General features: G+C 36.4%; 3 protein-coding genes across 8 annotated transcripts in view; 1 reads left to right on the top strand and 2 right to left on the bottom strand.

Moving 5' to 3' along the window:
• LOC115219654 (trichohyalin-like) overlaps positions 1–23,360 on the bottom strand; it is a 259,067-nt gene that overhangs the window by 88,759 nt on the left and 146,948 nt on the right. The window lies entirely within an intron of this gene.
• On the top strand, positions 5,204–19,207 carry LOC115219739 (retinaldehyde-binding protein 1-like). 2 transcript variants are annotated; one of them, XM_029789963.2, is made up of 7 exons: positions 5,204–5,317; positions 7,547–7,704; positions 11,005–11,252; positions 14,808–14,923; positions 15,988–16,209; positions 16,997–17,107; positions 18,724–19,207. In XM_029789963.2, exons 3-7 carry the CDS (start codon positions 11,006–11,008, stop codon positions 18,895–18,897), a joined length of 870 nt encoding a protein of 289 aa, XP_029645823.1. In that variant the 5' UTR covers positions 5,204–5,317; positions 7,547–7,704; position 11,005; the 3' UTR covers positions 18,898–19,207. The 2 variants fall into 2 exon arrangements, with proteins under 2 accessions (XP_029645823.1, XP_029645822.1); XM_029789962.2 differs by lacking the exon at positions 5,204–5,317 and adding an exon at positions 6,694–6,846.
• Positions 21,034–23,360, bottom strand: part of LOC118766255 (fibrillin-1-like) — a 68,130-nt gene continuing 65,803 nt past the window's right edge. For 2 of the 3 annotated variants that reach the window (XM_036509562.1, XM_036509560.1), the window contains exons 16-17: positions 22,312–22,396; positions 21,034–21,542 (exon numbers count right to left, since the gene is read on the bottom strand). In XM_036509562.1, the coding sequence (XP_036365455.1) occupies positions 21,482–21,542; positions 22,312–22,396 (146 nt within the window). In that variant the 3' untranslated portion in view covers positions 21,034–21,481. The remainder of the gene's footprint in view (positions 21,543–22,311; positions 22,397–23,360) is intronic. The other variant, XM_036509561.1, reaches the window with a different exon arrangement.

Here is a 23,360-nt window from a genome sequence, read left to right as displayed (position 1 = left end):
CATATCCTCAGCAGTCACGGCCCATGTTTCACTGCCATGTAGCATGGCTGTTCGTACACACGCGTCATACAGTCTGCCTTTTACTCTGAGTGAGAGGCCTTTTGTCACCAGCAGAGGTAAGAGCTCTCTGAACTTTGCCCAAGCTATTCTTACTTTCAGTACACCTGCCCCCGCTGCTGACTTGGTCACCTAGGTAACGGAAGCTATCAACTATTTCTAGTTTTTCTCCCTGGAAAGTGACAGAAGTTGGTCTCAGAGCATTTTCATATATATATATATATATATATATATATATATATATATACACATACATATATGTAACATGTATGTATATGATACATGAATAATACAGAACCACATTATAATACAAATCCTAAACAATAATCATGATTCTTTCATAAGTTTTTACAAAAGAAAGACAAAGGAAAGAAAAAGCAGTAGGGAGAAAGAAGGGCAAGAAAAAAAGAAAAATAGAAGAAATAGAGTAATTACATCAATGCAGCACCAAGTACTTTAATTGGTCACACGCTACAAAGTCAACAAGCCAGCACGCTCGCAGCATTACCACAGGCAACGGCGAGGCTAAGGCGTTGCTAAAAGCCAAGCGCCCTCACTGGCATCACCTGGTACCTTGGTAAGGTGACCTGCCAACAATGACAAGAACTTTGCAGTTAGTGGCTCATCCCTCCAAATGTCTCAAACACCACAGGCTGGAAGAGATAGTAGTTCACTGCCAGGCTCCGATACTTCAAGTTCCTATTGCAGGTTCTTATTTTCTTTCGTAAATTGATGAGATAATTACTTACTATGGCTATAGAATCCTTATAGATAAATGTGGTTCATAGTAATGTGTGAAAAAATAATACAAAAATGACATCGTATGTAAGCAGATACACATACACATACGCACACATATGCACACACATACATACAGATATTATATTATGCGTGTGTGTGTGTGTGTATTATATATGTATGTATATATATGGATGGATGGATACATACACACACACATACATACATACATATATACATATACACACATACATACATACATACATACATACATACATACATACATATACACACATACATACATACATACTACACACACACACACACACACACATACATACATACATCATACATCATACATCATACATACATACATACGTACATGATGGCTGCCCCCTCGTTATCGAGTATGGCCATTGCACAAAGCCCAACTGTTATTGGTGCTGTGATCGAATGTGACTTTTATTTGCTTTTTAAGGCTACAGCCAGCCATTCAGTTGAGACTCATAGCACCATCAACAATCAGGAGAGAGATGGGGGTAGGAATTTCGAACGCTGGGAAAATAACTATAGAATACCAACTAATATGAAAGTTAGTAGCGATTTTAAAGAATTAGGGTCACATAACGTATCAAGAAACTTAAATAGTAATTGAAGCATTAATAAGCTGCACTTGGATAAAGAAGTTAACTGGATCAGTCCACTGGAACTACACAAATAATTAACAACTGTAATAACAAGAGGACCAAATATAAAATCCAGGGAAACAGATTAAGCACTTTTACTATACCCTTAACTAAAACTGCAGGCAACCATACCAAAAATTTCTCTAAAAATGCCAAGTGGTATATAAGTTCCTTCAGAAAGCAAATTCTTTTCAACTTAATTAATTGTTCTACCTGAAATTGGAAAAATATTTTCCAATAAATAGCAAATAGCTGGAACATCAAGCAAATTATAGCAGCACACAACAGGAGTAAGTTAAGTAATTTCCTTGAGAATACTAATGGTAGTAACTCAAATATAAATAGTGGATTAGTAATAAATAGTAACAATGTTAATATAATTAACCAAGCTAAGGGTGTGAGAAACAGCTATAGCAGAAGCACTAATCAAAGGGAATCAACCATAACTAATTCAAACGTGAGACTAGGAAGGGAAAACTAGAATGATAAAAAGTGAAGTACCCAGAATATCATCAATAGGAATAGAAGAAATAACCTGGAAAATAGGCAAAATAAGTTAGAGATTACCCTTAATGAAACCAACATAGAAAATAATAATAGAATTAGAAGAGCTAATATCTGTGATTGCACAAGGAATGGACAATGTCCTTTAAATTTTAAATGTAAGATTAAAAATGTGGTTTACAGGTGCAAAGTTACGTCAGAAGACAGAGAGTCGATGCCAGCTCATGTTTTATTAAACAAAGAGTAGCTAACCATGAAAATTCTTTCAGAAATAAGAACAAGAACAGTTATACTGGCATTAGTAAATTAATTTGGTCACTGAAGGATAGTTACAAAATATATTCAATTGGCTGGAATATTATTAGTAAGGCTAAACCTTACAGAAAGGGGTAAAAGATGCGACCTATGAGTAGAGGAAATGTACGAAATTTTCACTTCTACATTTAATCTAATAAACACAGGACAATAACATAGTCTAAGATGCCTTCATGCAAGAAAATTTACATTTAAATAATTCAAATAAACACATTACACTTTATATAATAATAAAATTACTAAAATAACAATTGTGACAAGAACAAAAAAATAAATAAAAATTGAACATTCTCTTTGAAATGAGTGGAACGGTAAACTTCTAGTAGTAATAATAAATGTACATAAACATTCAATCCAACTTTGACCTATTTTTAGGACTATGTTTCGCTTTGCTTACCACATTTAGTAAAAGTGAACCCTAGGTCAAGATTCCTACAACTATTAACAATAGCACCCATACCACCTAAAAAACACTTTATTCATTCAGTTTGCTGATTCCTTCAGTTCCACTTCGAAATGGCTGGGAGTAAGGACCCTGATGAAACTGTACCAACCATGCGACCAGGTTGCATATCCAACAGTGTGCAGTCGACGCAGTTGAAATTCACTCAGGTCCAGAAAAGAATGCTGTGAATGTTGTTAAAATTATAGACTTGAAAAATCTCTGTTCTCTTTATCATTATCTATATATACATATATGTGTGTATATATGTATATATATATATATATATATATATATATATATATATATATATATATGTGTGTGTGTGTGTGTGTGTATGTATGTATCTATGTATATACGTGTATGTGTGTGTGTGCAGATGTGGGGTAGCTAATGTTGAGGTGTAGCCAAATTTTAAGATCATATATTTGGGTTGTCGGTGGTCAGTGGTTTGAAGTTCACCAAGAGGGTGTACTTCTAACAGCAGCAATAAGATAGTTCATATTTCTTGTTGATAGATATTGCAGGTTGATGGAGGATATGCAGTCTTTCATAAAGATAGAGCAGGTAATTGTGGGGGCTAGGTGAGTAAGGTGTTGATGATAGTCCATTTGATGTTGGGGGTTTCATTCCAGAGGTCACGAAGTCTCCAGAGGAAGTGAGACAAAGAATTCTCTCTATCCCTGCATCTAAGCAAATGCATATTCTGCATTCATTGGTTGTCAAGCCCATGTAGTGCCTTGTAATGCCACCAGGTAGTATGAGGGGGGCTCTGTAGACTACAGCTCTTGAGAAACAGGATTCTCCAAAAGGGCAGCTAGTAGGATTTGTGCAATTGCTAGTTGGGGTTGGAGGTTGTGCAAGTGCATGTTTACATCTGTTGTAACATACAGTGTTAGAAACAACATTATCCAAACAAGAGTAGCTCACCTTGATGTAATGTGGGTTGAAAAGCTTATAATATTGATGATCCTTTTCCATGACAAGAAGCTCCTAGCTACGTTGGTGGAAACTTCTAGGTTAAACAGAGGGTTGAACCAGATTAACTTTCTCTTTCTGGTCCTCTTTGGGTGCAGGAGTGGAGGTTAGGTTCCCTTCAAATATACTAATTTCTAAGAAAATCCACTCCTCCCTGTTGAGTCATTTTAGTTGGGGAAAGCCCTGTTGCAGATTTCCCTATCAGCTGAAAGCTTAGACAGTCTTCTGCTAATGCCTGAAACTAGGTTTCTTTTTACAGCTGTGGGGAAGTGATTCGAGCTTCTCTTGATATACACAGTTTCCTCGTTCAGCTTTCTGTAACAGTAGTACTTGCTTGTTTTCAGGTCTGAGGTCACATCTTGGAGGACAACTGTGATCAAGTTGGGGGAAACTGTTATGGATAGGCCAATTCTTTAAATATTTTTATTAGGTCCTTTCTAAATTTGTCCAAGGTGTGACTGTTCATATGGCTTGAGATTGCCAGGCTGTTGTCCCTGTAAAGAACTGACCTATGTGGAAGTGTGTGTTTCTTGTGGGTAGCCAAGATAAATAACCCAGCGAAGTCAGCAATCTTAGTCTCATGGTAGTTTCCTGTAGAAATATCAAACAGTGGACTGCTTTCTTTCTTCACTCACAAGGAACCGTTGTAAACCAGGATTGACTTTCTGGCGTCCATGATGATTCTGACATCAAGGTCGCAGATTACCACCTTAGAATTCGGCTGTACCTCAACACTGGCTGCCCCATATCCAGTGACAGGGTTCCTAACCACTGATATCTATGCAGACCACAGGTTGACCTTGCAACCTTACATACCCCCGTAACCTCCTACATTTGTCTCCATATATGTGGATCTGCACGCACATATACATATATGTATCAATGCTTTTCCTCTCTTTCTCTTTTTAATCTTATATACAGAATTGAGACAGTATTAAATTAAAATAGCTATCTGTATATCATACTTAATGTATATACATTGTTGATAGGCCAGTTACTGTGATATCTGTCCTGAAATAACATCTCTTATGGATCTCCTATGCTAAAAACAGTATGTGCCTGCAAAGGGCAAAATAAAAAGCCAAACTGCATCTGGCATTCCTACCGGCCACTGCTGGGATGAATTTTCATTTCTTTCCAATATTTATTGTAATTTTAACACAACACGTTAATAAGAGATGCTTTCTCAGGACAAATACTGCAATAACTAGCTTATCAACAGCATATATACATTACGTATTAGACACATTTAGATATTTTAATTTAATACTGCTTGAATTGTTTATACCAGATTAATAAAAGAAAAATTAATATGGGGTTGAAGGTTGATATTTATCAGTTGTGAAATAATGGACTAAATCTTAAATGTATAATTAAAGTTCTACTGTTACTAATAGTTACCTTATCAGAGCCGGATTAATGAAAACAGTGCTTTATCAGTGATTTACCAATGCCTGGTTAAACCTTTTGATATCAACTTGCTTGAAACTGCCAATGATTTAATGATGTAAATCTGATCATTTTAAAGTGTGTTTATATTTATAAATTTAAACATATTAAGCCTATTATAGTTTTCTATGAGAACATTTTGCTAAAGGTAAGTTCAAAGCATCTGATTAGTAATGAAAAAATTAATTACGAGGGGGTACCGAAAAGTTCCTAGCTTTGGGTAACAGAAAATACAGGAGGATCAGTTAATTATGATTTTATTCAACATATTCCCTTTTCAGATTCACACACTTATTGCAGTGATCCTTTAGTTTTTCTAAGCCCTGTAAAAGAACTTGGAAGGTTGGGCCTCCAACTAGGCCTTTCATGATACCCTTAAAACCAGGAACTTTCCGGCAGCCCCTCGTATATTATTAAATCCTTCCAAATTTTTTATTGTATCTTCCTCGTTATGACAATCAGCATTTTAATGTTTGCCTTTCAATGCTTGCATGGATTGGACAGGGTTTTACTGTGGCAGATTTTCTTCAGCTGGATGCCTTTCCTGTTGCCAACCCTTACCTACTTCTAGTCCAGGTAATATTCCCCCATGGCCAAATATGTTTTTGCTGAATATTGTAAATGAACAATATTCATTTACAACAATCATGCAATATCAAGACAAGGTGACACAAACATATGCACACACACAAACATATATACATGCATACATATCTATATATATTTACATGTGTGTGTGTGTGTAGCAGGTACCATCATTTGGTTTCTACTAAATCTATGCACAAGGGTTTGGTTAACCCAGGGCTACAGTAAAAGACACTTGCTGAAGATGCCACACAATGGGACTGAACTCAAAACAATATAGTTGGGAAGCCCTCACCATCCTCTTTAAAGGATACTTGAAGAAATTGATGAGGTCTTGATGGGTGAGGGAAAAAGCTCAGTTTTCAAACTTTTCAGCCACATCCGCCACAGAACAACAGAACACTCCTTCATTGTAGTCAACAAGCATAGGAAGGCATGTCACTCTTCTTTACTACAGGAAAGCAGTGGGTCAATCTTTACAGTTGATAGCAGGATGTGTCTGCTTTCATCACACAACCACAGTTGTTCAACATAAACACATAAGTCAGTTATACAGTGATAACAATTCAAGTTGTAACTCGGGGCACAAGTTAGAAATTTTGAAGGTACTTCCAGTACTGAACTAGTACTTTATTTTATCAGCCTCCCAGTAAAGAATGAATATCTAAGTCAGTCTCGAAATGTGACAGTAGCACACACGCGCGCGCACGCACACACACGCAAACACACACACACACACGCACACACACACACACACACACACACACACACACACACACACACACACACACACACACACACACACACACTCTTGAGTGCCAAATGATTATAAAAACTAGACTCCTAATTGAAGTGAAGTGATAAACAAAGGAACCTAGCAGCTGCTAGTTCGTAAATAAATAGAACAGGCAGCAAAGATAGAGAGAGTGAAAAGGAGGAATAGTTACTGAATTATCACATTCCTCCATAGCATTTCTGTTTTTATCTTCAACATATGATATGCTCTTTTAACAAAGTCTCTTTCTCTGCATCAAACTATACTGCGTATGGCTTCTCTTTCACCAAAGGTCACTAATACTTGGGCTTTTATAGGTAAATAATATAGAGTTAAAAAATGGGTTTTTCTCTCTGTGCATGCATACATGTATGTGTGGGTGTGTATGTGTGTGTATGCAAGTGTTTGACTTTAAAATCTGTGTATATGTGAATGTATGTGAATGTATGTATGTATGTATGTATGCATGTACGTATGTATGTGTGTGTGTTTGTATGTACATAGATATGTAGTGCACCTGAGCACTGTACACAATTATTATTATTATATACATACATGAATAATGTATATATATATATACACATGCACAAATATGCACAAATATATATATATGTGTGTGCATGTATATGTATATATGTGTATGTATACACACACACACATGCATATATTCACAGATAGGAAAAAAATTATTTCGTTTCACAGATATATTTAGGCATACAGCAATGTATTAAATTAAGTACCAATTTCAACTAGTAAATTTTTTTTTTATTTTTGTAATCTTTGCAATCACATATCTAAGTATGTGTGCGTGTGAGTCTGTATGTGTGTGTGTGTGTGTGTGTGTGTGTGTGTGTGTGTGTGTGTGTGTGTGTGTGTGTGTGTGTGTGTGTGTGTGTGTGTGTGTGTGTGTGTGTGCCTGTAATTCTAAATATATATACATGTATAATTACATCAAGTCCTGATAGTTCGTTTTGATAATCTGTCACTAAACAGCGATAACTATTTTATATATTTAAGCCTCACTGCTGACACTAACCAAATTTCAGTGCTAATGGTTGCTCTATAAGCGATTCCAGCAGAATAAATAGATGCTAAAGGCTGTGGATATTCATTTCATAGAGATTCACCTTACTTTCAAAGTTTATTTATGGAACTGAAAATAGCTACTTGGCTTGGTATGTTACTTTTATTATATTCTACACATCCTGTGTTTTACTAATTTACCTAACAGTCATTAGACTATTGAACAAGTCTATGAGTTTTGAAATTCTTTGGGGTTTTTTTAATTGTCACAGGCGTGGCTGAGTGGTAAGAAGCTTGCTTGCCAACAACATGGTTCTGGGTTCAGTCCCAGTGTGTAGCACCTTGGGCAAGTATCTTCTACTATAGCGTCAGGCCAACCAAAGCTTTGTGAGCGGATTTGGTAGACAGAATCTGTATAAGAAGCTCATTCTGTGTGTGTGTGTGTGTGTGTGTGTGTGTGCATGCGTGAGTGTGTGTGAGTGTGTACATATGTATGTGTGTGCGTATGTATATATATATATATATATATATATATATATATATATGTGTGTGTGTGTGTTTGCGTGAGTATGTGTGTGTGTGTAGTTTTGTATCCGTGTCTGTGTCTGTAAACCACCACCACCACTTGACAACTGGTGTTGAAGTGTTTACTTCTCCGTAACCTAGCAGTTTGGCAAAAGAAACCAACAGAATAAGTACCCAGCTTAAACAAAAACACAAAAGTACATAGGCACAGGAGTGGCTGTGTGGTAAGTAGCTTACTTATGAACTACACGGTTCTGGGTTCAGTCCCACTGCGTGGCACCTTGGGCAAGTGTCTTCTACTATAGCCTCAGGCCAACCAAAGCCTTGTGAGTGGATTTGGTAGACGGAAACTGAGAGAAGCCCATTGTATATCTGTATATGTATATATATATATATGTGTGTGTGTATGTTTGTGTGTCTGCGTTTGTCCCCCCAACATCACTTGACAACTGATGCTGGTGTGTTTACGTCCCCGTAACTTAGCGGTTCAATAAAAGAGACCGATAGAATAAGTACTAGGCTTACAAAGAATATGTCCTGGGGTCGATGTGCTCGACTAAAAGTGGTGCTCTAGCATGGCCACAGTCAAATGACTGAAACAAGTAAAAGAGTAAAGAGGGTCGATTCATTCAACTAAAAATTCTTCAAGATAATGCCCCAGCATGGCCACAGTTTAATTACTAAAACAGATATATCAGACTTTGAAACTGTTTTTCTCTGTTTATTTACTTTTTATTCAAACAACTTCATGCTTTTATTTTAGCACAAGCTGCATAGTATGGATGTGCAACATGCCTGCAACACACCCATATAGCCACACCCTTCCCTAGATATTTATCATACTATTTATTTAACAGGATATTTCCCTCTTACCTGTCAAAGGAGGTACAAACAATTTCACACACACATGTATACACATGTTGGGTGGGTGGATGGATGGATAGAAATGCAATTAAAGACTTTAAAAATTAGTACTAATGTTTGAGTGTTTTGTGAAATGTGTCATTTATAATTTTTTTATACATTCTACATCTTGGGTTTATGTTATTGCTATTGTTTAATTCAGAACAGACCAGTATTGAAATGGGTTAAGTCTTTCAGGTTTGAAGTTTTGTCAAATAAATAGAGTGTTATAGGTCAACTAGGAAAAGCTCTTTACAATAAATTAAATATAAGCTTATTGCTAATAAACTGTGATATCACATAGTAGTGAGACATGGGTACTAAATGTGGAAGCTATGTGCGAAGGCTGGCATGAAATGAGGTGAGAAAGATTTGCTGAATATGTTTTGTTGAGCTCCAGCAGAGGAGCAAAATACTATGACTCTGAGATACCTGCATATCGTATAGGAACGTTTCCAATGCATGGCTGTGTAGTAAGAAACTTGCTTCACAACTTCATGGTTCTAGGTTCAGTCCCACTGCATGACGTATTGGGCAAGTGTCTTCTACTATAGCCTTGGGCCGACCAAAGCCTTGTGAGTGGATTTGGTCGACAGTAACTGAAAGAAACCCATTGTGTGTGTGTGTGTGTCTTTGTGTCTGTGTTTGTCCCCCACCATCACTTGACAACCAGTGCTGGTTTGTTTACATCCCAGTAACTTGCCAGTAACTGGCAAAAGAGACTGATTGAATAAGTTCTAAACTTACAAAAAAGTCCTGGGGTTGATTTGTTTGACTAAAACCCTTCAAGGTGGTGCCCCAGCATGGCCACAGTTAAATGAATGAAGCAAGTAAAAGATTAAAAGATAAAAGTTTCAGAAAGTGAGCTTCCAATACCTCCGAGTACCACCCACAGTTTCTCTTGCATCCCCAATGTTTATTTCACCATCGAAAATTGGGCCCTGCCACCTTAGTAGACTACCTTCATAGAGATGGTGTCTTGATAAAAATACAGGTTGGTAGTAACCTAAAAACACACCTCATTTGTGAGTGAAAATGCCAAGCAAAATTGATGACAATAAAGGTGTAAGCAGGACTGGAACCAATAATGAAGGTGTCACACTCAGCAGGTGCCACACTCAGCAGGTGCCCCACTGTGCAGCAGGGTGGGCCCAGTTGTAATCCAGCAACTGCATACAAGACATAAGTGGAGTAAACAAGTAAACATGATGGTTATGGAGTGTTACTTCCAGAGCACCCCACTGGATGCGAAAAAGATCAGTGCCAGTGTGAAGGTAGAATGCCTATAAAAATCAGCATTGCTGGGAACTGCAAGAATTCTTCACAGAGTTCTTAAAGCATGACCAGTAAACAAGTGTCACCTCAGCTGAATCCATAGTGAAGATTGCCCCGCCGACCTCCTTTAACCGGAAGAGCAAGGCAATTTTCCTCTGTGTAGTGGCTGTAGCAAAAGAGGTGGTATGGTGGACCCGTTTGAAAGGGCTAAAGTCAGACACTTTCCTCTTTGGCCAAGGCCTCATCAACTTTTTCAAGTTTCACTTGAAAAGGAAGATGAGAGTAGAGAGGGAAGTGCTGTCTCGTAGCAAATTTATTGAAAGGTGGGTGAATGTCAGAAGAATGGCCATTATGAACGGACCACTTCTGAGAATACACCTGTAAGAAAAAAAGGTAATATAAAAGGAGAAAAGGGCTTGCTACCCACTTTTTGACCAGGCTCCCATGGTTTTTATGGGTTTTTCCACAAGTAACCTTTCGAAGTGCCTCCCCCCATTGGGAGTTTTTACTTGTTATATTTTCGTTAACTTGCATTTTTACATGGACATTTCAAACAGATAAAACCCTTTTGTAACTTTCATCTTGTATTTTGTCCTTACATGTTTTATTTGATTTTTGTTAGCCCTTGTGGCCAATAAACGAATTAATTATTATTATTATTATTATTATTATTATTATTATTATTATTATTATTATTATAGATAAATAAATAAATGCAATTAGTAATATATACATGTCTATCATTTCAGAATGGAATCCTTCTATGACCAAATTTTCCGCAAACTTCCCTCACTTCCAGAAGAATTTCAAACTCGAGCCCAAACAGAATTAAATGAAACTAAAGACAAACGAGATGAATGTTTAACACAAATACGAGAACTAATTAAATCTGACAACAATATAGAGGCATGTTTTCCAACTGAAGATGATGACCACCTCCTCAAATTTCTCAGGTCTAAAAAGTTTGATGTTGAAAGAACATTTGAGCTGATCAAAAGTAAGATATTTTAAAATGTCACTCCGGTCTAATACTGCAGAATGTTAGAAATAGCATTCATATTTCTGTCTATTTACAATCTGAATTCAAATTGTGCTATGCTTGGTTTGAGTTTTTCTCCTTCCCATTGTTCATCAAGTAAATGTCACTCATGTGCTGAGATTATTTAATCAAGTATACACACTCCCCCAACAAATAAGTTTTAATCATATACTAGGGCAGTTTAAACATGTGTATCGACTCCTCCAGCAAATAAGTATCAATCATAAAGTGGAATGATTTCATTAAGTATATCCATTCCCTCAACTAATAAATATGAGTCATGTATTGGATGATTTAATGAAATATAAACATTATATCCACAAATCATACACTGGGGTGATCTCATCAAATATACCCACTCCCTCAACTAATAAATATCAGTTGTGTTTTGGGTAATTTAATCAAATATGCACATTCCTTCTATAAATTATATATTGGAATGATTTAATCAAATGTACCCACTCCCCCAGCTAATAAATATCAGTCATGAACTGAGTGATTTAATCAAGTAAACACACTCCTCTGCAGTAAAAAAAAAAATCAATATAATCATTTACGGAGATGTACTTGCATAGCAAGTGACCTGATCTGAGATCGTGTGCTGGAACGAAAACAATTGCAGTGTGGAAGGTGTTTATAAGCCATTTAAGAAACACACAAAAAAACTGTTAGATTCACTTCAACATTTAAATTTAACTTGTCAAAATATTTTCGTCACTTTGAGACCGCGACCTGTTCATTGACAAAATTCCATGCAGCACGGAATTTTGTCAGTGAACAGGTCGCAGTCTCAAAGCGACAAAAATATTTTGGCAAATTAAATTTAAATGTTGAAGTGAATCTAATGGTTTTTTGTGTGTTTCTTAAATAACTTATAAACACCTTCCACACTGCAATATAATCATTGTTTCAAAGGAAGTAAAGTGATTGAAAATGTAAAATACTAGATAAACTGTTTAATGCTTTTCCTCTGCATTTTGAGTTCAGATCTCTTTCGTTTTTGATTATTCCTGAGTTAACAAAATAAGCTCACACACACACACATGCACATGAACAGGCACAAGCATAGCTGTGTGGTTTAGAAGTGTAGCATAGGGATGATGCACTGGAAGTGAGAGGGGAAATGACGTCACGTGATGAAACAGGTGATTTAAGTGTGCTCTCTTTTGCAAGAGAAGTCAGTGAGAACAAATGTGCAAGTATGGGGGAGGGTGTCCTTGGGTATTCTGTCTACTGGCCAATAGGAGAGAGAATGTCTATGAGCCATACAGTAAATTCTAGTCAGGCAGTTGAATTCCTTTTTGGAGTTGTTTGCCAAGGCAAGGCAAGAGACATTTTTGTCCTTTACACTGCAAGAAATTTGCTTTCCAACTACATGATTCTGGACTCGATCTCATTGCATGACACCAGAGACAAATGTCTTCTACTATAGTCTTAGGGGAAACTGAAGCCTAATGAGTGAAACTTAAAGGACAAGAACTGTGTGTATTAGCCCACCCAGAGGAAGTATTACTTTTCTTAGATGTTAGACTTAATCCATTACTTCTATAGCATTGAATTCGATCCCACATTTTGCCAGATAGAAATCACAGTTTAATCATGTGCACAACTGACATTTTATCCAATGAACAGCCATTGTTCAGGTAATAATTTTGGTGGTCTGACTAGAACTTTCCATGAGCAAAGCCTACAAATACAGCCAAACTGAGTGCCAAAGATTCAGAGTATCTTGAGTCAAGTTGGTGTACACTCTCCTGGTAGCTGTGTTCACAGCTACATATTCAACCTGGAATGATCTTTGAAGAAGACACACCACAACACCTGAATATGTATTTCAAATGTAAAAATTAGCTGAAATGTTGAGTTTCTAACAAACACTTTCTGTATGTATCATATTGCAGTTTCATCTGAATGTTCCCATTAACCCTTTCGCTACCAACCCGGCTGAAACCAGCTCTGGCTCTGAGTACGAAAGTCTTGTTTTCAAAAATTTTTAATAAAACCTTCCACCAAACCTTAGTCACAGTTTATGTCCCCAACACTAGCTTAATGATAACTAAGTTATCTTACTAAATTCTTTGTTGTATTTAAAGTAATTGAAAGAAACACAGAGCATCTCAAAATAAATACAGTAACGAAAGGGTTAATCATATTGCATGAAAACCATTCCTAATTATGTAACAAATAAATTATGTTCCAATATATAAAGAGTCTTTCCCTTATTACACTTCATTTAATACCTGTTTCTTGAGTGACTTAGGCAAAATCTACTCAATTGCAAGTATTTAGATGAGATCTGTTTGGGGATAAATTCTTCCTTCATCCTTTTGTCCAATTTGTGTTGAAGGTTCTGAAAATACTCACAAGTGTGTTGCCTTTCCTCTTTTGATTAAGTCATTTCAAAAAGTGACTAATACAGTGGACTAGACTCCCTCCTCTAGAGATATAGGTCCCCATGGCAATGTTTATTATCAATAACAGTAATTTTCAAATAATTATTATAATAATGATTGGTATTTATCTATTGAAAAGCAAAGTTGGGTTTGACACAATTTTAGCTTGAAGCATAACGGAAATATTTTGTTGTGTTATTTTTTTTTTTTTTTTTTTGCTGGCACACTATTGACTCAAGCATCTCACTATAGTCATAGTTTAATAGTAGAAATGTTAAACATCTCTCAACAATTCTATTAAAAAATAATTTTAAAAATACTGAACAATTTTAAGAGAAACCACTGACATAATCAGACTAGTATTTTTATTGGGACAAGAGGATTGTTATTGCAGCCATGTGGCTTCAGGTTCAGTCCCACTGCACAGCACAGCACCTTGGGTAAGTGTCCTCTATTATAGCCCCATGCCAACCAATGCTCTATGTGTGAATTTGATAGACAGAAACTGTGTGAAAACCCACCATGTGTGTGTATGTGTGTGTGTGTGTGTGTGTGTGTGTGTGCGTGCGTGCATGCACACGTGTTTGTGTGTGTGCATCTTTATCTTTATGCCGGCAGTGGTGGTGGCGGTGGAGGTGGCGGTGGCAGTGGCGGTGGTGGTGATGGTGGTGGTGGTGGTGGTGGTGGTGGTGGTGATGCTGTCATTTCTCATTTACGGCCATTTGTAGCATCCTTGTGTTGCAGCCATTTAGCCCATTTGATAATATGTCAGTGTCCATGTTTCACTGCCATATAACAGCACTGATTCGACAGTTGCAATGAACAGCTTGAGTTTGATTTGCCTGGGCAATTTGGAGTCCCAGGCCTTCTTTAGCTTGTGAGAGAGATGTCCTGCCTAATGTCTTTTATCTTTGATCTTTTACTTGTTTTGGACATTGGATAATGGCCATAATGGGGCATCACCTTGAAGCAAATTGACCCCAGGACTTATTTTCAAGCATGGTACTTATTCTATAGGTCTCTTTTGCTGAACTGCTAAGTTACAGGGGACATAAACATGCTAACACCTGTCATGAACTGGTTGTGGGGAGAATAATCATTCAAGCTTTTTCCTTTTTAGGTCATGTTAAATTTAAAAGAAAGTACCCTGAAGTCTCAGAAGACCTGACATTTGAATCTGTTCGAGAGTGTTTGTTAAATGGCTTTCCAGGTATTTTACCAGAACGAGATGCACAGGTGAGAATTTACGACTTTTTGTCAGAATTTAAGTAACAAGAGAGTCTTAGAAACAAAGACAAATGATTTCACAAGTTGTTGTTGCTGCTTTGTTTGTTTGTTTGTTGAGCAAAACAGTCTTCGTCCTAGAAGTCCGAAACGTGGTCCTCTGCTATTCGTAAGACCCGCAGAAGAGAAAGCAGGTCAACCCCCGACACCGAGAGCATCGACGGATAGATGAATGCACATCCAGGCTCAGCGGTTGCGTAGGAAGTCGGGGACAAGAAACAGGAAGAAAGAGTGAGAGAAAGTTGGAGCGAAAGAGTACAACAGGGGTTGCCACCACCCCACCCCCTGCTGGAGCTTCGTGGAGCTTTAGGTGTTTTCACTCAATAAACACACACAACGCCCGGTCTGTTGTTGCTGCTGCAGCTGCTGTTGTTGAGGTGGTGGTTGTGGTGGTGGTGGTGGAAGATAAAAAGGAGAAAGAGGTGGAGGTAGAGGTGAGGAGGAGTAACATCGACGTCAAATTTGGGTAAAATCTGTTGAAATTTGTTTATATATATATATATATATATATGGGCAACACACACATACACACACGTACGTACATACACCTATTGCATACATGTTTTTTGTACATATACATGTTCGTGTGTGTGTTGCCCGTATATCTACAAAGCACTTTTTTCTTGATGGAAAAAAACAACAAAAGTCTTAACAAAAACTAACTTGTCACTAGAAGGGGACTTAACTCCTGTTTGCAAACAATGGTGATTTTTCTGACTTGAAAATTGTTAAAAGTTTAGGTTGAAAATTTATTTTTACTGCTATTCATTGGTGCCTCTGGTAAAAATAAGTTTAAGAAAATACAACTAGGATCATGATGAATGTCCTCCTAAAATTGGAGCAACATGCATGCTAATTTGTGGACGTGCACAAATTACATTCATGTACACACACATACACACACATCCTGCCTATTATAGATACAGATAAACACAATCACACACACACACACACACACACACACACACACACACACATGTCATGTAAACTCACTCATTTTTCTTCTCTTAATTTAGGGATGTATTGTGCTGCTGTTCAGTATAGGGAACTGGGATCGAAACAAATTCCCTAACGATGTGGTATTGAGGTCTTATCTCTTTCTCTTGGACTATCTACTCCTGAATGAAGAAACTCAACTGAATGGCATAACTATTGTAGAGAACTTCAGGGATTACTCATTACTACAAGCACTGACAACTCGTCCCTCTGACATGAAGAAAATGGTCGAAAGCATACAAGTAAGTAGACACACTGGTAATGCTTGACGTTTGCTCTCTCACACAGATAGATAAAGCTTATCTAATACCTAAAAATTATTCGACTTATCTCAAACTACTGATATTTTGGACCTCCATCCAAATAAATAGGTTATCCACTTGATAAATGAGTCACCACAATGTCACTCAGCTAATAGAAATAGCATCCAAATTTTCCTCAAATCACACATTGCTGTCTTTAAAAAAAATTATGCTGTTATTTATAGCTGCTTGTCTGCTTCAAGATCCAACATTCCAAATAAAAATTATATCAGTGAATGATTTGAGGGAGATTTAGTCGTTATTTCTTGCAAGTTGAGGGACTTGGTTGGTGATCTTTTGAATAAATGTTTCTGAAGCTGGGTTTCTAGTTGGGGAGGAAGTCTGAAAAAGAGGACGCTTTATTGTTCATATTGTTGTAGTCATTATTTAGCCCTTAGTCAGCCCTTGTCAAACAGACCTATGATCAGAGACATTTCATTCATGACCATCAAGTTTTTTTTTTCTTTATGAGTATCCAAATTGACATTATCCAAAGTGCCTTTTTTCCTTTCTTTAAGATAATTAGAAATTATTTTAGAAAAATCTGACTGCTATTTCTAGCAATTTGATATATCACTGAGAAGGTTCTATGCTTTGTGCTGCGATGATATTACTGGTAATGGTTATGGTGATGGTGATGGTGGTGATGCTTTGATTCCATACCTGTTCATGTGATATACTTCTGCTTTTATGCTGCCCTTGCTAACTTTTTTTTTTTTTTTTACAGGGGACATTTCCTTCTAGGTTTAAGGGAGCACACTTCATCTATCAGCCCTGGTTCTTTACTCACACCGTCAGGCTTATAAGGCCCTTTCTGAAGACAAAACTAGCCAGTAGGGTAAGCATGGGGCATGGGTGCAAATTTATTCCTTGAAAATTGAAAACTGTCACACACACACACACGCACACATGCATGCACACACACACAATGCATACTCTCTCACACACTGTGCTCATACAAATACACTCTCTTGCACAGGCACACACATGCCTATATGAATACATATGCATAATCACACATACAGCCACACAAACATACATACTTTTTTATCCCTATTCTGTTTATCTGAGTCAAATGAAAGCGAGAGAGATTTTTGTGAAGTTACTTCTGTATAAAGATTTTTCTTATGAGACACTAAATTTGTATGAGATAAAACAAACACTTTCATCATGAATTACGTCCCTTCCTATACTATCTTTAAAATAATATTAATGGACTTATTGTACTATGCTACGACTCATCAGTGAAAGTAACCAAACTGCAGGAACAGCACAGAATATGCAGAGGAAATGACCAGCAAATAAGTCTTTAACAAAAAAAAAGGCATGGGGTGCATTGGCAAATTTCATGAAGCATAGAAGTTTTGAAGGATGTAGTGTCTTGGCAGCTAACAGCTGATGTGGGTAGTTCACTCCATGCTTCAAAATTATTAACCATCTTACAAACAATAACTCTGAGCACCTTTTCAAACTCCACCCGTCTAACACCTGTGGACATATTTATAAAGTCAGAAAACAGCACAGCTCCCATGACTTTAGGAAACATTTTTTCACGCTGAGAGTTGCTGAAGCATAGAACAAAAAATGCCAGCATCAGTTGTTAGTTGTCGAAGCACTGCATCCTTCAAAACTTCCATGCTTTCTGAGATTCGCCAACACTACACCTGATTTTCTCCCCTCCATACACACACAAGCATGTATCTGACTCATACATTGTTCACTTTCCAGACATTCGTACATTACTGCATATACTTTATATGCACTTTCTGACAAGTTGTGGTGCACCTGAGCACTGTATACAATAATTTCATTATTTATTCTGAGTGTGTCTTTTTATGTCTTATTTTTTCAAATAATGGGGTTTTTACACCAATTTTCCTGTTTTGTATTAAAAAAGGTGGAGTTTTATTGGATCATTTCCACTATTCAGAGTATCATTGTTAATGTCAGACCCCTCTGACATATCAAATATTTTGTCTACATTGAAGTGAAGGCCACTTTTTGCAAAGAGAATATGAACCACTTTTAAATACTCAAAAGCTACCAAGTTTCTTCTGAGTAGTTAACCCTTTAGCATTTAAACCAGTCATATCAAGCCAAAATATTGTTCAAAGTGGTCAGATTTGGACTCTCACACCAATTATATACATATATATACAAACATATACATACACATACATATACACACATATACATCTGTGTGCATACGTGTGTGTGTGTGTGGTTGTATGCATGTGTGTATGCGCACATGTGTGTGTATGTGTGTGTGTGCGCGCGTGTGTGTGTGTGTGTATCTATCCACTTATCCTCTCTAAAAGATCGCTTTCTCTAAAACTAGTATATGAACAATATTAAACCTTAAGGGTATAACAATGGCCCAATGACAGATGTAGGACTCACCTTATATGATAGCAACACCTGAATATTGACAATCTTTCCTAATCTATTTCACAGGTATTTTTATATGGCTATGATCTCGAACCTTTCTGGCGGTGTTTCAAACCTTCCCTGATTCCTGTTGATCTGGGTGGCAAAGGACCATGCTACGACCCCAAGCCAATGGTTGATGCTCTAGCTAAAGCAGTTGCTGAGAGAGAGCAAATTACACAGAAGAAGAGCGCTGATTAATTATTCTATGTTATTAACAAACATCAGTTATAATCTGTCTATTGTAAACATTATTGTTATAAACACTATGTTGTTAATTCTCTTTTGGAACTGTGGCTCTCAAAACCAAATAAGACTATAAATAATAGAAAAAGTCAAGTCCAGAGGCAGCCTTTGAATTTTTCAATCCAAAGGGGTTTTTGTAACTCAATATTTACACACTATTTAAGGTGGTGAGCTGGCAGAAATGTTAGAACACCAGGCGAAATGCTTAGCAGTATTTCATCTGTCTTTATGTTCTGAGTTCAAATTTCGCTGAGGTCAACTCTGTCTTTCATCCTTTCGGGGTCAATAAATTAAGTACCAGTTGCATACTGGGGTTGATCTAATTGACTGCCCCCTCCTCCCCAAAAATTTCAGGCCTTGTGCCTAGAGTAGAAACGAATATTACAGACAACTAAGGCAGCAAGATGGCAGAAACGTGAGCATGCTAGGCAAAATGCTTAGCGGTATTTCATCTGTCTATGTTCTGAGTTCAAATTCCTCTGAGGTCAACTTTGCCTTTCATCCTTTTGGGGTCGATAAATTAAGTACCAGTTGTGTACTGGAGTTGGTCTAATTGACTGGCCCCCCTCCCCAAAAATTTCGAGCCTTGTGCCTAGAGTAGAAAAGAATATTTACACACTATTTATTTTGAGTTCAAATTCTGCCATGGTCAGCATTGCCTTTCATCTTCTCTGGGTCGATAAAATGAGTACATTTTGAGCCCTATGGATTGATGTAATCAACTTAACTCTTTCTATGAACATGCTGGCCTTGTACCCAAATTTGAAATCAATATCTACATACTATTATATTCATAGCTTTATTTGCTTCAAGATCTACCATTCCAAAAAATAATTTATTCCGCATTCTCTTGAAAGTTTATAAATTCTAATGTTGTTAATAATGGTATTATTGTAAATGCTGTGATATTATTCTGAACTTTACAGTTGTATTGTAAACACTATTGCATTAGTGTAAACAATATTGTACATGCATTCCCTTATTTTTCTACCATGTGATTTAAGAAAAATCATTTTTTTACAACACACTGGAGTCATTGCAGTATTAAAATGATTATTAATGATAGTTTGACAGCTTTGCTGTTTGTGAAAACTTACTTTGCCTCATACTAAATAAAAACACATATATATATATATATATATATATATATATATATATATATATATATATATATATATATCATCATCATCATCATCATCGTTTAACATCCACTTTCCATGCTAGCATGGGTTGGACGATTTGACTGAGGTCTAGCAAACCAGATGGCTGCACCATACTCCAATCTGATCTGGCAGAGTTTCTACAGCTAGATGCCCTTCCTAACGCCAACCACTCCAAGAGTATAGTGGGTGCTTTTACATGCCACCAGCATGAAGGCCTGTCAGGTGGTACTGGCAACAACTACGCTCAAATAGTGCTTTTTATGTGCCACCTGCATAGGAACCCGTCCAGCGGCACTGGCAACGACCTCGCTCAAATGTTTTTTCACATGCCACCAGCACAAGTGCCAGTAAGGCGACGCGGGTAACAATCACATTTGAATGGTGCTTTTTACGTGCCATTGGCACAGAGGCCAGCTTGTTGCTCTGGCAATGATCACACTCGTATGGTACTCTTAGCGCTCCACCAGCACAGTCATCGAATTTGATTTCGATTTCGATTTTACTTGCCTCAACAGGTGTGTGTGTGTGTGTGTGTTGCCAGGTCATAGTGCTAGTATAATATATATAAGCACACATACATACATATATATACACACACATATATCTATATATATATATATATATATATATATATACACACACATACATGTATATATATATATAATACACATATACATATATATATATGTATGTGTGTGTGTGTGTATATATATATATATATAAAATATACATATATGTGTGTAAATACACACACACACGCACATTTTTTTTGCAAAGCAATCATATAAACGAAAAAAAAAAAAGAATGCATTGTTATTTTTGTTCAAAATTATTTTAAAATTATTTTAAAGTATTTTTGTATTATTACAAATATTTAAATTTTTTGCAAATCAATTATATTTTGTCACGAAATAAAAACAATTGATTTTTTTTTTTTTTCCAATGAAGCTTTATTTATCGTTTTGTTTGAATGGTAGCAGCAGTTTCCAAAGAAGCTGTAAGAGTGTTGGTTGGGGAGTGTTAGTCTAATGTTAACACATATGAATGTAGGGATGCTATTGGTATAATACAAACAAATTATAATGGGGAAGAAACAGTATGGTTAGATATAGCAACTGGAGAAATAACAATATCCACTGAAACCATTAATCTCTCAACAGTTATGTTCATAACAGAATCCAGCTCAAATCAATCTTGTTAATGAGGCAAGGATGACATCGGTAATTAGCTGCTATTAAAACCCATCCTCTAATCATTCTGTACCATATCTTCAGTCCTGCTATATAATTCAAGTCAAACATCTTGAAGTTTGTTTCTCTCTCTATTTCTCTTTTATTACATTTTATCCTCCCCATCGATGTAGCAAAGATTTCATTTCATAATCGTGAAGGATTTCGTCTCTCAATGTTCGAGCGAGAACTGGGGAAATAAAACAAACTATTTCAATGAATGTAGATTGAAACATTTAAGCAAAGGGTCTGCTTTTTATTTTTTTTTTTTTTTTACAGCTTCTTTAACCAAGGCAGAAAATCTTAAACATAATAGAAAACATCTGTGAATATAGATTGAAAATACTTATGGAACAGAATTCAATAGGACTGAAACTCTGTGCCAGAAACTGTGTGTGTGTGTGTGTGTGTGTGTGTGTGTGTGTGTGTGTGTGTGTGTGTGTGTGTGTGTGTGTGTGTATGTGTGTGTGTGTGTGTGTGTGTGTGCATGCATGCGTGCATGTGTGCATGTCCTACACCTGAGTGAGCTTTCCAAATTTGAAGCACCTCATGACATTCTAAAGATGATAACTTTTATTACATAAGTGTAAATTATATAAGGTATATATTATATATATATATATAGAGAGAGAGAGAGCATCAAAGAATCCATAAGTCAGAAAAAATATGCGCTCATATATTTGACAATAGAGTGTATATATTAATTGAATTGTACAGTATTATATCAATTACAACAGATCTTACCGCTCAGTTTCATACTAGGGCTTCAATGGAGTATTAGACAACAGCCCGGTTATATAACCCTGTACTCTTCTGAGATGGCAGTTATATATAATAGTTCTATATAAACTATTTTTATATAACTAATAAACACATGAAGTTATTAAGTCTGCAAGTTCACTATTTTCACCAAGGTAGATATTACATTATGTTCAATAGGAAATATATTTTGATTGGATAAAAAAGTATATACTTACTTGCATTTTTTTCTGGAATAAACCATTATTGCAATGAAAAGAAGCAGAATTAAAACTGCAGCAGCAATTGGTGCAAGTACATGATCTGCAATATTGTAACAAACGCAGTGATAATAACAAGTATTCATTTCTAATATATATGTGGAAAGTAATAGTCTTCGATTGGGGTTGATGTAATCAACTTGTCCACCACCCTGAAATTGCTGGCCTTGTGAAAAAATTTGAAACCATATTTATGGTTTCTTGTCGAGTCTTTGTTGTTCTCAGTTCAAATCCCATTACAACTGAACACACTAGATGCTTTGAAAGACACAGCTGGTTAAGGTCCAAGGGGTGAAATTAAAATATTATCTAAAAGGCAAAAGACTTCAGTCTCATCATTGCTAAATACAGTGTCCTTGGGTCAAACACTCACTGGATAAATCCATCTGGTTGTAAATAAGTACAATACATGTGTATATAAACTCAGTACTGAAAGTAGTGGAAGTATTACATATAATTCTTTCTAACATTGCAACAAAGCCAGCAGTTTTGAGGGAGGGGAAAATGGATTTCGTCAACCCCAATGCTGAACTGATACTTATTTTATCAACCCTGAAGTGATGAAAGGCAAAGTCAACTTCAGCAGAATTTTAATGTTATATTGCATATGTGAGACCCTACCATATTTGTATTTAATTTACAGAATACACTGCTGAAGTATTTTTCCATAGCTATATTGATGATTTAATAATCAGAACACAACATTTTCTCTGTTTCAATATATATAAGTGATCACTCTTTGTATTCAAATCAAGACTAAGATATGTCTGTTCTTTTCACCATTTAGCTCTAACGATCAAGTTCACTCAAAATTGTCTTCTCCAGTTTCCATTAATTAATCTGATGTGAGTTATCTCCCTTATCTGATATTTTTTCTTCTTTTGTTTTTTACAGAGTCATAGAGTAATGGCTCGTAGCTAGAATGCAGGCTGCCTGGAGCAACCCTTAAGTTTGCTGCCCTTTATACAGGCTTATGCGAGATGCTGCTGAAACAATACTGCTCTGTT

This window comes from Octopus sinensis, linkage group LG15, assembly GCF_006345805.1.
Source record: "Octopus sinensis linkage group LG15, ASM634580v1, whole genome shotgun sequence".
NCBI lineage: Eukaryota > Metazoa > Mollusca > Cephalopoda > Octopoda > Octopodidae > Octopus > Octopus sinensis.
The sequence above is the reverse complement of the archived record's forward strand: the minus strand, read 5'-3'. Positions and strand labels throughout refer to the sequence as shown.

Coding starts and splice junctions, on each gene's coding strand:
- LOC115219739 (XM_029789963.2), top strand. CDS start 11,006: ATGGAATCCTTCTATGACCAAATTTTCCGCAAACTTCCCTCACTTCCA. Junction 16,210..16,996: donor AAATGGTCGAAAGCATACAA/GTAAGTAGACAC, acceptor TTTTTTTTACAG/GGGACATTTCCTTCTAGGTT. Junction 17,108..18,723: donor AGACAAAACTAGCCAGTAGG/GTAAGCATGGGG, acceptor TCTATTTCACAG/GTATTTTTATATGGCTATGA.